At 61.7% G+C, this 13,362-nt stretch overlaps 1 protein-coding gene across 1 annotated transcript; it reads right to left on the bottom strand.

Moving 5' to 3' along the window:
• Nucleotides 1–255: 255 nt before the first annotated feature.
• On the bottom strand, nucleotides 256–13,029 carry TMEM9 (transmembrane protein 9). The gene is made up of 6 exons (XM_033099828.1): nucleotides 12,902–13,029; nucleotides 12,461–12,558; nucleotides 11,018–11,109; nucleotides 10,106–10,214; nucleotides 7,748–7,879; nucleotides 256–1,188 (listed from the first exon to the last, which is right to left on the bottom strand). The coding sequence occupies exons 2-6, from the start codon at nucleotides 12,524–12,526 to the stop codon at nucleotides 1,036–1,038; spliced, it is 552 nt and encodes a 183-aa protein (XP_032955719.1). The 5' UTR covers nucleotides 12,527–12,558; nucleotides 12,902–13,029; the 3' UTR covers nucleotides 256–1,035.
• Between the last annotated feature and the right edge of the window lie 333 nt (nucleotides 13,030–13,362).

Raw genomic sequence — 13,362 nt, 5'->3', positions numbered from 1 at the left:
GACACTGCTCGGAGTGTCAGTCAGGGGACTCTCCCAGGAAGACGAAACACACTCAGGACCGTCCCCTCGGGCCGCTTACTCCTGGGCCCGCGCGGAGCGGCACCCCCAGCCACCAGTGTCCCGCCTGTCAGGTGAGCGGGACCCCACTGTGGGCGCGGCCAGACTCACCAGGACTGGCCAGGTGCTACCTCCTGTTTGGGTCTGCCAAGGACACGGCACTTACCAGGTCACGAGTGAAACAGTCTGTTCTCTAAATCTCTTAAAATCCAGAAAGTGAGAGAAGGCAGTTTAATGATGGCCTCCTTGACTCACAGGCACCGGGAGGGTACACACCTCTCTCCATGCTCTGGAGAAATGACATTCAGGGACAAGTGGGGATCCAAGGACCGGAGCCACGGCGTTCAGAGCCGCAGCCTGGCCTGGCGTGTCCCACGGTCCCCGACTCCCTGGCTCAGGAACTGCAGACGTGGGGGCCTGCTTGGTTCCCTGAGGGGGGCGGGGGGCCAGGCCACAGGGTGAGCAAGGGGCACGGCCCCCCACGCGTCGGGGCGTGTGCAGGGGAGGAGGAAGCGGACGAGTGTCCAGGTGTGCCCTAAGACCCTAGCGGAGGGACTCAGTGGGGTCAACAGTCCCAGCACAGCCACCGTGAGGTCCTGGGGTTGGGAGGGAGGCGGCCACAGGACGCACAGAGGAAGGGGGTGCATGCTGAAGGCCGGGCTGGCTGTCCCCACGCAGTCATGGGGGCCCAGCTCCGCCGTCCATGGGGGAAGACCGGCCCCGAGATTTGGAGCCGGGGCACAGACAGGCCCCAGGAAACTCCTCCCTTCCCTCCTGGCCTGCCGTCCCGGCCTCAACCCCAATGAGCTGACGAGGCAGCCAGAGGCCAGGACCCAGCCGTCTTCCCGACTAAATCAGTGGAGACCCTTTCTACAGAGAGGAGGAGGAGAGAAGCCCGAGCTTTTACAGGGCAGACGCAGGGGTGGCACTGAGGGCGGCCGCGGCCCCTGGCCCGTCCAGCCCCGGCCGCACGGCCACCTAGCTGAGCATCTTGTGCCGGTCGAAGACGGTCTTGCGCTGCTCCTGCACCTGCAGCTTCCAGCGCTGCTGGGCGCCCTCCACGCGCTCCAGGACTGTGTTGGCGCGGGGTCCCCCGAGGGAGGCCATGGCAGGAGCCACGGAGCGAGCGTCCTGCAGTGGGAGGGAAGAAGCGAGATGTGGCTCTGCAGGCTGCGGGGTCTCGAAAGCCCGCCGTGCGACCCCGAAGTCTGAACTCCCCAACGGGCAGCCCAAGCTCCCCCAGGCCGTGGGCTCCCTGAGCGCACACATGCTGCCCCCCAGGGCGGCCACACTGGAGGCTCAGTGTTTGCAGAATCTGTAGGACAGGCCCTGTGATCACACGGCCACTCGAGTCAGGTCCCTGGAGGCACCGCACAGGCCGACTTCTAACCCTAAGAGGAAGAGTGTCGGCCTCAGGGTGTCACGCAGAGGACTCGGAGGAAACAACACCAATGTGCCTCTGGGCTGGTGGGAGGTGGTACGTCCCCCAGACGGGAGCAGGGGCCCCTGAGGAGCCTGCACAGCTGAGACCCAGAGGATCTGCTTGGAAGGGATGTGACGTCACGGGGCGCCTGGCAGGGAGGGGACCCAGGGGCAGGCGGTTAGCCCCATCCGAGCCTGTTCTTGGCCTTGGACGGCTCAGCTCCTTCCCTTCCCCTTTGCTCTCAGAGCTGCTTCTGTCGTCAAAGGCGCATCCGCCCTAATTACCACTTCTGTGCCTCTGAAGCGAGGCTGTGCATTTCCGCAGGACCCAAACCTGGTCTTTGGGGGACTTAGAGCCCAGGGCCAGGCCCACCCCCCGTGGGGATTTCCTCCCCAGCTCTCCTGCCTCTTATCTCCTGCCACCCATCTCTTAAGGGATTAGTGCACCCCTCTAAGCCCAGAGCCGCCCAGTAAATGCAACTTTGCTTCTAAGGGGCCTGGGCTGGCACGGCTTCTGTCGCCACGCAGCTGCCAGGCTGGGGAGAGGGGGGCGGTTAGAGGAGGGTAGGGGAGGCAGAGAGAGCTGGCCGTTGCAGAGGGGTCTGTCACCACAGAGCTGAGTCCCTGATCTTGCAAGCACTGCCCAAGGTGAGCCAGAGGTGGACAGTGCCCCCAGGAGGCCCGTGTCCAGGGCCCAGGACGGTCCCTCTGCCAGGCCAGGTGAGGCAGCTGTGGTGGCATCAGGCAGGGGGCGCACGGGGCTTGGAGTCAGGACCCTCCTACCGCCTCAGACTCAGACTCCCCTGGGCCCACCTCACGGGTCCACAGCGGGCACCAGACAGGAGGGACGGCCTCACCACCCAGCAGCTGTGTGTTCCTGGACAAGCGACTTTATTTCTCCAGATTTCGATTTAGTAAGTCCACTGTATTCAGACTTTTGTGAGTATAGTGTCAGTAGGAATTACATTTACCCAAAAGTCAGTAGGAATTACATTTACACACACACACAGTTTCACAAAATACTGAATATGATGCCTCTGACACGCTCTGCTCCACTTCATATTTAAAATTACCGGTCATGACACTAAATGACTTCAGGACCTAGTGGGCTGTCACCCCCAATTTGGAAAACATGGCTCATGACTGGGAGACGCGTTTGGCACGGTGAGTAAAATCGCACCAGAAAAGTCCGTGCACACTGGCGGTGCCGGGCGGGGACTCCTCAGTGCTGCTTCTGCTTCTCCCCCAGCAGGTGGGAGGACCCTGCGGACTCAGGCACCTGCCTGACACCTCCCAAACACAACCTTGGCCAAGCGACCTCATCCTCTGAAACACCTTCCCAGTCCATGAGGGACTGAAAGAGCTGCTTCTCGGTGAGACCACGAGAGCAGAGAGCAAGCACTCGAGACAGACCCACCGTCAGACCCCAGCCCTGGGATGGGCCAGGCGGGACACAGTCCCCTCGGCCGTGCACACCTTTCAGTTCCCTTCTCGCTCAGTTCGGCTGCACCGCCAGTGCTCCACGGTGCCAGGGACAGGTGTCCATGTGGCCACCTAGGTGAGTGGGCATGGAGGGCCGCTTGGGAAGCTGTGGGCCCAGCAGGACCCAGCTACCCGGCTGCAGGCCACAGGGACTTCTCTCCCTCCCCACTCCCAATCCTGTGCCTCCCAGGACCAGTGAGGAGCCTCGGCCCTGCTCATGGGGAAGTGGGGGAGCCAGGAGCAGCGTTAGGGAGCACACTGAAACCCACCGCATTACCACAGTGTCGTCTGCTCTCCCTTCACGTGAAGTCTTGACAAACAGCTCCTAAGTGGGGTAAAGCTGCCGCTGACAGGCTCTGTGCTAACAGTCTGAGGAAGAGGTACTAAAGACTCCACATCTGTTCCAGGGACGCCCAGAGCGGGCCGTCGTCGCAGGACAAACACCCCCGTTCTAAGCTGCCTCCCTCTAGGCTGCGTCTCCTGCGACTCAGGGAGACGAGGGCAGTTAGGAGAGGAGGGGAGCCCCACCGATCAGGCCCCAGGAACCAGGGTTCCAGAGGAGGCCTCCTCTGCAAACCGGGTGGACCCAGACGCTTGTGTGGACGAGCCTGCGCTGACCCAGTCCCAGCAAACCAGGCTGGGAAACCCTCCCCCGCCCCCAGGAGTGCGGGTCTCAGCCAGCCCGGGACTCGCCCACACCTCCCTGAAGACACGCAAACGAGGGAGAGGACCCCACCCCTTGGGAGGCGACCCACTTTCTCCCTCATCCTGTGCCTGGGGGCGGGATAGGTGGTCTCGTCATGGACCCAGACTCACAGCTCAGGACGGCCCTGGGACAAGGCCCTTCAGAGGGGGTCACAAGCCTCCCTCCGTTCTCCACATCTAACCCCAGCCCTTCCTGCTGCAGCCCATCCACAGCCTCTGGGCTGCGAGGGTCCCCGACTCCCGCACGTCAGTGCCAGCAGCCCCTGCTCACAAGCCCTGCCCGGTGACGCCGCTGCGGACAGACACATGCCTGAGCGCGGCGCCCGAGCCTGAGCTGATGGACCACGTACCCCGGCCACAGGGACCGCCTCCCAGCCAGGCCTCCGTGCCCGGTGCCCTCAGCCGTTCCCCCCAGTCACGAGGCCACCTAGGTACTAGGACCCGAGGGAACTGCCTCCTTCCTGAGGATGAAGAAGCACTGAAGCCGCAGGCACACCCACGTCCAATTCCGGATTCAGAAAAGCAGCCCCGGAGGTTAAGCACCACGGACAGCAGCCGGCAGGCCACGCCCCCTGGCTCTCTCCCCACCACGTGCTGGGAGGGCCTCGCGATGTTCTGGAAATGTCTGTTGACCCCACACCTTTCTGTCTTGTGCTCAGAGGAGACGAGGGAATTGTCCCTCAGCGTGTGTCTTCCCCAGGTGTCCTCGTCAGTTCCCTGGGGCCGGGGCCTCGGCACACAGCACTGCCCACCCATCCCTGGGAGCAGCAGGCCATTCTCGTGGCCCCGAGTCCTCTCTACTCCAGTCCCTTCATGTCCCCAGGTGCCATCACATCTTTCCTGGGTTTCCACACTCGCTCCCTCGCACAGGGGCCAGCACTGTACCCAACCCCGGTGGCGGCGATCTCTCAGGCCACGCAGTGAGCAGCAGACACCTGAGCCTCCCAGAAGCCCCGTTTTTCTTCAAAGAAGCCAAACCCATACATCTGAACAGCTCTGTTTGCCGTTTCTGTCCCAGCAAACACGCTTGCTTCCTCCTTTCAAAGGGCGTCTGAGCCCAGGGATTAGGCCTAATGCTGCCGGAATCCTGGGAGGCAGCCCAGTGCTTTCAAAGGGACAAGCCTGCTTTCATCTCCCTGCACGGCTGGGCCGGGGCTGGGCCTGCAGGCCTCCTTCCTCTTCCAGCCCCCCAGCCCCAGGGCAGGAGAACTCCTGGCTACAGGAATTGGGGGGCTGGAGCCAAGGGAGTGATCTGACCTCCAGATCTCCTCTGCCTGCGTCCCAGACTTGGGGTGCAGTGGGTGGGGGGCATGGGGCGGGAGCCTGGACAGCTTCCTTCTCACAGTCACTGAGTTGGACAGGCCGAGGAGCACGTTCAAAGAACCCAAGAGGTCCTGTTCTGACCTTCCTCCTCTTGGGGTGAGAGCTCAGTGCCCGGCCCAGGGGGGGTCCCTTTCTCTTTCTTAAGGGAAACCCTCCAGACCACTAATAAACCCAGGGACACAGCCTCCACTGGGCCGAGGCGCTGTGCAGACAGGTGGGACGTGCTCTCCTGCCCCAAGCCCACACCTCCCCCATATGCCCTGAGAGGGGAGGGCCAGCAGAGCGCCCTCCCCACCCAAGACTAGACGGGACCCCTGAGCTCTGCTCAGCCTGGTTGCCCCCCAGAAGCTGAGCAGACCCCATCCCGCCAGGAAGCCAGCCTTCCCCAGCTAACGTGAGGAAGGCAAGGCCCACCCTGGCTGCTCTGTCCTACCCTGGTCCTGCCCATGGCCTGTGAGCTCCTGCTTGCTCACCCACGGGGGTCTCCGTCTTGGGGCAGACACCCCTGCAGCCACACGAGTCTGGAAACCCACAGAGCACACCTGTGAGCACAGGGAGGACAGGTACGTGCCCAGGAGAGAACGGACACACTGGAGCCATGAAGGGACACTCAGGAGCACCTATGATGGGCTCCCCCTCCAGAATCCTTAGGTGTGACGGGGACAGTCCTGGCTCAGGACACCGGCAGGCGGCAGGACCCTCAGCTGCCTGACAGCCTTCCCTGGACCACTCTGCAGAGCTGGCCGCACCTCAGGTCAGCTGTGTTCAGAGACTAAACATGCTTTTCATCACCTTCTAGAACCTCAGGGGGAACCTCACCCACCCCCGTTTCCTCGGCCAGGAGCTCGTCCTCAGCATGACGCGTGCAGTGCCAGCTTCAGCTTGGGGGCTGCTGCTGCCTGCATCTCCCAGGCACGCCTGACATGAGGGGTGCACAGCGGCCCACGCTGCAGACAATCCTCCTCCCTACTCAGCCAGAACCTGCCCCAGACGTCCACCCCCCGATTCAGGTTCTGCTCCAAGAACTAGACTGACCACATGGAACCCCTGCTTCCCCAGAGCCCATCACACACAAAGGCAGCTGTGCATTAAGGCTCAAAGTAGGGAGACCCCAGGGGGAGAGGAGCCTGGGCTCAGACCCCAGGGCACAGGCGTGCCCCCTCCGCTACGCGTCCAGGAGGCAGGAGACGCGAGAAGGCCGGGCCGGGACCCACGCATTCCGGGGAAATCGCAGCCCGGCTGTAATCACCGCGCATCTCTCAATTACGGCCCGCCAGGACTGCAATTACCACATTACCCTAATCGCCGAGTGTTTATTAGCGATGCCCCCCCCGATGCCCCCCCCTGCAGAGCTGCTATTACTGTGCATTAATGACCAGGTAGGCACACCGGCTTCCTCTCGAACACAGACCACCCAGCTGCCAGCGCCACCAGCTCCAACGGGCGAGGCTCATCCTCTGCCCCACCTTTGGCCAAACCCATGTCAGCAGGAGGCTGGGGCAGCTGGCCACCTGGCAACCGTCCGAGCGCGTACCCAGGAGCGGCTCGGTCACGGGAGCGGCCAGGCCTCCCTCCCGCCCTGGCCCTGTGCAGCTTCACACTCAGACCTGAGCCCCGACCCTCTCCCACCTTCAATCCTGGGCTCAAACTGCTCTCAACTGTGCCTCCTCATGGCAGCTCAGCCCATGCCTGGTGACCGCTAGTGACCCTGAACTCACCGTCTTCCAGGGCAGCCCGCCCCGTCGCCCCATCGCTGACTGCGTGGCCTGCAAGACGCTCCTGGCTGTGGTCCTTCTGTCCCCAGCTTTACCCAGGATGGGGCCAAGCTCTCGTCTGCTGTCATGCACCTCCTTGAGTTTGTTTCTGTTTTTTTCAAGCTAAACGTCTCCCAGTTTCTTCAATTAATTGTCCCAGGACGTGGCAGAGACCCGAGACTCCTGGGGGGGGCGCGGTGGCTCGTCCCTGCCCTCGCCCCTCCCGCCCTGGCTTCCTCTGCAGGCTGCCATAACTGCAGTAGGGGTCACTCACTGCCGGCCCATCACGTGAGTGCCCAAGGGGCCTGAGGCTGCCTGGCACGGCTGGGTCCCCACCTTCCTCAGGTAACAAAGCCGAGAGCCTTGGAGTGACACTGGAGGCCCTCAATAATCTGGCCATCACTGACCAGCAGCTCTGTCTGCCACCCTCCTGACGTGCCTCCCTGTACCTGAAATGCTGACATCCGTCACACGCACGCGCGCGCACACACGCGCGCGAACACACACACACACACACACACACACACACACACGCCAGCCGGTGCCCCGCGCCTTCCCACCTACCTGCCTGGAACCCCGCTTTCCCTCAAGGCTGCAGGGCCATGCTGCGCCCTGAGCAAGTGCTCAGCAGGTTTCTGAGGCCACTGAAGATAAACCCGCCACCACAAAGCCCACGGCCAACCTGACCCCCGAGCCACCGGGACACCGCACGTACCCACGTGTGACCGGCCTGGTCAGCTCACGCCCCTCTGTCTACAAGTGCAGTGTAACAGGGAGACATGGCGCCCCAGCCGTCACTGAAGCTGCCCAATGCCGGACGTTAGGAGAACAACATGGGCCACCCCGTGTCATTTGGAGGTCCACAGGGCAGTCCCCAGCAAGGAAAACACTGGAGTCTGGTGACACGTGGGACACTTAACTGGAGCATGGGGGAGGGACAGGGAGCCTGGGCCCAGCGGGTGCAGTGCAGGGTGGCAGGTCCGGCCCCAGAGCCCGGTCAGTACCTCGTTCTCCTGCTCGTTGTGCAGCTGCTCTGTGTACGCGTCTGGCTTCCGGGTCAGCGGGTCCACCAGCATCAGGAAAGCCATGTACAGCAGCAGGGCCCCCACCACCGACAGGTAGATGACAATGATGACCTGAGGACAGACCCACGGCCTGTGAGCCAGCCCGCCCTCTGCCACAGTGCTGCTTCGGGGAAGGGCCAGAGACTGCGGGCTGGGGGGCAGAGTGCCAGGGAGGCAGCATGGCCCGCCACACAGTCGCTGACTGCCCGAGACCCAGGGCCCCATGAGAACCCTCAGTTCTCCATTAGCCAGTTCTCCATCAGACAAAGGACGCCTGAATCAGGAGGCCGAGAGGACCCCAGGGGTGAGGGTGGGGAAACGGCCCTCCAGCTGGACAAGAGCCTACAAGACACGGCATAGAGCTATCCGACGCCAAACGGAGCACACAGGGGCGGCCAGGGGAGGCCGGGAGCAGGGGCCCAGGAGACCGGACCCGGGTGTGTGCACCACTCCCCACCGCCGAGAGCAGGGCGGCTGGCGGGAAGGGAACTTCGGTGCTCAAGGGACAGTCACCCTGCAGGGAGGAGAGAGGCAGGGCAGCAGGCAGCCTCAGGAATCTCCTACAGACATGGAGAGCCTCACAAGCTGGAGAGATTCCTGTTTTACAGAAAAGACAGCTTCAACAAGGCAAATTCAAGCCTGTCATTCTCCATGTGGGTGCTGGGGGCACGTCAGACAGGACCGTCCAGGACACAGCACTGCCGTCCCTGTAAGAGGGTGTCCCTGTAACTGTGTCAGTAACACCCTGGTGCTGGGACCACAGAAGCACCTCCACTCATTGCCTTGTCCCCTGGTGGGCGGTATGCACTCGACTGGGGACCCCTGGGCTAAAGCCTTCAGCCTTAGGTCCCAGGCGAGAAAATGGTAGAAGTGTCACTTGCACCCCAGTGTGTGGACTCCACCTGTGACGGTCTTTCTACCTCCACAAAGCCTGGCCATCCGCCCCTGGCCTCGGACTCCAGCCCTGGCCCTGAATGGACTGAGACGAAGGGTGGAAGAGACAGGAACCTCGAGACTTTCAGGGTTGCTGCCCCGCTCAGGCAAAGCCACGTTCAATTCATCCCTCCCTCAACGGGCCATCAAGTTCATGCCGCTTTAAACAGGTGAACAACCAGACCCCAACCAGACCTCCTGCCTGCACCTGGGAAGGGGGGGAGTGGAGGCTGCAGGTAGGGGTGTGTCCCCCCATGGAGAAGGACTCAGGGAAATTTGAGGGATTAGGACGTGTGTCTGATGGAGTCCTGTGCCGGGAAGTCCCTCCCTGCCAAACAGGGAGAGGCGACATCTGGCTCAGAATTTAAGGTCTCAGGCGTCTGGTCCCCAGAGGGGGGGACCCACTGGAGCAAGTTCAGAGAAGGAGAAAGGTGGCTGCAGGAGGGGCAGACTGGGCGGGAGGATGAAAAGGCAGAGTCTGCAGAGCCTGCCGGGCGATGGCTGAGGGAGACAGGCAGCTGCTTTCCACCTGAGAGGTGAAGACATGGAACTAAGGACGTGGAAGGCGCCGGTCCAGACAGCAGGACAGCGGTGAGGGTCACCTCCCATCCCAACGAGCCTCAGAGGAGAAACCCGACTCAGCAGTGCCCCTAAACCCCGAGTTCTTTCCCAGTGCTGCTCCTAGACTTTTCACAGGGCAAGCAGGAATAGCTTAAAAACTGGACCAGGAAGGACTGTCAGAAGTCAGTGAGCGGGGCCTGGCGCTGGACAGTGCGAGCTTAGACTAGCAGACAGGGAGGCTCTAGGCAGCCGTGGTCCAAGCCAGGCCTGCTGGTGGCGGAGAAACGGCCAGGCCCTTGTGGGGTGGCCATGCCTGCCTCTTCTCTCGGATCTGGGGGTGCGGGTCAGGGGAGCACAGAGGACGCAGTCTGACGCCCCTGCTGCCCGTCCCGGCACCCGGACCCCAGCCCGGGGCCACAGCTCTCTGGAGCCCTCACGGGAGGCTGCTGTCACTCTGGAAGCTCAGGTAGACTGTGAGCTCTAGGGAGGCGGGCTTACCTGTCTACTTGCCCAAAAGAGAAGATGTTTACTGAATGAACAGGAGAGAGAGAAAGGGAAAGAACTGGGAAAAATGCGGGGGACAGAATGGTGAGCATCTCCTAGGCTCTCACCCCCCAATGAAAGGGGGGGGCCCTGGACGGAGGACTGAGGAGGGCAGGCTCCAAGGGGTGTCAAGTGGGTCCCTGTGTCTGGGACAGGCCAGGCCAGAAGCCAGTCCCATAGCCACATGGCATGTTCCAGAACAATACCCTGCGGGAATCTGGCAGCCGGGACCTGGGGCGGGGCTGTGGGGGGCAGGGTCACCTTGATGGTGGCGGTGCTGCGTTCCTCGTATTCACACTCACACAGCAGGCAGTAGGCCTCCACGTCGCGGCTGGGCACGGGCATGGGCTCCACCACGTGCAGGCAGGTACTGCAAGAGAGAGGAGCGGGCAGGCCGTGGGGCGGGGGTGCTGTGGGCACGGGGGTGCCTTGGGGCGGGGCGGCCGGGGGCGGGGCCTGCCGTCACCCAGGCATCTGTGCCGTGCGGTGGGGCTGGCTGCTGCCTGCAGGATGTGGCCTCAGCATCTGGTGTGGGCTCCGTCTACCACCTCACTCACCGCTGCCCTTTCACTGTAACCACAAGATACAAGGACGTCCTGGGGCTCCCCCAGGATTTCAGGTCTTAGGCCTTCGTGAATCAAAGGTTGGTTTTTTTTGGGGGGGGCATGGTGACTATACTTAACAAAACTGTATTATAAACCTGAAAGTTGCTAATCTTAGATGTTCTCAGCACACACTCAAAAGGAAACTGCGAGGTGATGGAGGTGTTAACTAACCTTACACACCTCCGAATCACACCGTGTTATCTGTCAATTATATCTCAGTGATGCTAGGGAAAAAAACAAGACACCAAGTCTTGGGGGCAGGAGGCGCCGGGGGCCTGTCTTTTCTCAAAGCCCCCCCGGTGAATCTATTGAACAACCAAGTAGGAGTAACGGGACCTGGACCCCCGCATGGTGTTTGTTAACCCCTTCTTATCAAGGAACCCCTAGCCCCTCTGTGCTCAGCTCCCTCCCAGGATGGGGCGCCCCAGCTCCTGAGAAGCCAGGATTGGAAACGCTCCCTGGAGCACTTCAAGCTGTTCCCCTTGGCCCCGACTCTACACCAAAGCCACACCGAGCATAGCTGGCCATCCTGGCACAGCATCCCCGAGCCAGGCTGCACAGGCCTTACCAGTCCTTCTGCGACACGTTCTGGTTATAAATGTGCCCGCTGATGTTTCTGTACGGTGGACAGATACATTTGCAGCGGATATCTTCAGAGCTCTGCAAGAGAAAGCACATATCAGGGACGTCCTGGGTTCAGGTTCCAGCAAGACTCTCATCTCTCAGCTCCCATTCCATAAGGGTCACCACACGAGTGCCCGGACCTTCCCTGACCCCCAAGGTCAGCACCGAATGACTTCTGCCGGAAGGATGCCACATCACAGGGTCCTCAAGACAGGCTGTCCAGGTGGCAAATGAGAGTCACATTGAGCTACCTAGGGCTCCACGCCCTTCTAGGGTGCTAGGGTGGGGGGCACATGGCAAGCAAAGCTATAGTCCTCTACCCTGGGCCCACACCTGTGTGTGCACCTCTGTCCAGCAGACCTGGTGGCTGGCCTCATCCCACCCATTCCACCTCCAACTTCCTAGGGGAGGCTTGGGGGAAGGAATAGGATGGGATGAACGAGAAAAAGTGGGTGGTTTCCACGGGAATACCCAAGCTGCCCCTCTGAATGAAGGTTCTTCCCCTCTGGACCAGGGAAGAGACAATGCCACAAACATTTTCCAGGCAGGAATTCCCCAGAGGGAGTGCAAGCAAAACCTCACGGGCCCCAAATGGTGTCCTTCCTGCTGAAAGCCCCTGATAACAAACCTAGGAGATTACACCCAGGTTTTTCCTAACTCTAGGAGATTGGCCTACAGTTAATGCCTGAGCTAAGTGCAATTTCAGCCTCTCCCAGAAACATCATGTTAGTCAATGTCTGGGATTTTTCTGGCCAAGCACCAGTAAGGTAATGTGTCCATGAGCCCTCCCCATTCCCCATGGAAAGAGGCAATCTACTTAGAAACCTTCCCCTCTCCCCCAAAAGAAACATGTTCCTGCCCCCAAATAACCCTTTCTCTTTTTTTGGCAATGGCTCCCGGGCCCTACCTTCTTCCTATGAAACCCTTCCATTTTGCACACCCCTCGGGTCACCCTTCCAGTTTCTAGAAGGGATGCTGACCCATTCATGAATCGCTTAATAAAGCCAATTGGGTCTTCAAATGGACTCGGTTGGATTTTGTCTTTTTAATATTCAGAATCTCAGATTCCACGGACCCACCCAAACCCAGGCCAGGGGCGTTTCCCCAGCTCTCAGGCGGGTCATCCTCCCTACAGAAACGTCCACCTGTGTGGGACGAGACACTTAGAGCGCCTTTCTACTCATCATGCTACTCCACGTTCCCCCGAGGCGCAGTTATTAAGGTCGCCTGCCCAGACCCAGGCCTCCGCTGGCCCGCCCCACAGGGAGGCCTGCGGTCTGGCCCGAGAGGACACCCCCAAAGGCAGGGGTGCAGGGGAGCGAGGGGAGGGCTGGAGCCCTGTCCTCGCCCGGGTCCCGCACAGGTGCTGCGGACTCCGCCCCCTCACCTTGTTGGCTTGGGCTGGAGGCGCCAGCAAACAGGCGACCACGGCCACCACGCACAGGAGCTTCATGCTTGTCAGCCTGGGGACCAGAGGCCGGACACCTGCAAAAGGGACACGGAGTGACCAAGGACGGGGGCCGCGGCCGGACCTCGGAATGGGGTGGCGGCCCCAGGGCCTCCGCACCCCGCCGCCAAGTACTTCGATCCCTCCCCCCAGTCTCCGGGGACGCCCGGAAGAAACGGGGCGTCCTGGGGCCCCAGATCCCAGCACCGGCCCGCCGACCCCTGCCCTTCGCCATCGCAGGCCCCACGACGGCGGGGACGCAGAGTCCGGGAGCCCTGACCCCATGGCAAGGCCGGGGCCCGTCACACCCGGGCTTTGGGGTCGACAAGGACCCCCGAACCCCCACGACCCCGCACCCCTCCCCCACGCCCATCCGCTCACCTGCGAGCCCCACCGCGGCCGCGCGAGACCCGGTGGCCCCGCCTCTTCCGGCTTCCAGTGGCCGCGGGAGCAGCCTCTCCAGCGCACCGCTTCGTCGCCCAGGCAACAAGACCCGCTTCCGCCTGGACGCCGAGGCTCCGCGCAAGGGACAGGGAGGCATTTCCCAACCTGGAGCAGACAAGAAAAGGGAGCGTTGGAGGGGCCCGGCCTTCGTGCGCCTGTAGAGAGGGGCCGTGCTCAGGCCCTCGGTTATAAAACTCGGGGTTCAGAGAGGGGCTGAGATGGCTCCGGCGTGCCGCTTTAAAGAGAAAGCACTTTATAAACAATAAGCAAACTACAACAAGAGCAATAAAAACAGATTAAAGGGCCTTGTCCTTACTCACAACCTGGAAATGCTATTTAGGAATAGGAAGCACTTGAGCCCATTTTCCCAGAGGAAAGCAGACGCGGTGATGTGCAGA

The sequence above is a fragment of the Rhinolophus ferrumequinum genome, chromosome 27, assembly GCF_004115265.2.
Source record: "Rhinolophus ferrumequinum isolate MPI-CBG mRhiFer1 chromosome 27, mRhiFer1_v1.p, whole genome shotgun sequence".
Taxonomy (NCBI): Eukaryota; Metazoa; Chordata; class Mammalia; order Chiroptera; family Rhinolophidae; genus Rhinolophus; species Rhinolophus ferrumequinum.
The sequence above is the reverse complement of the archived record's forward strand: the minus strand, read 5'-3'. Positions and strand labels throughout refer to the sequence as shown.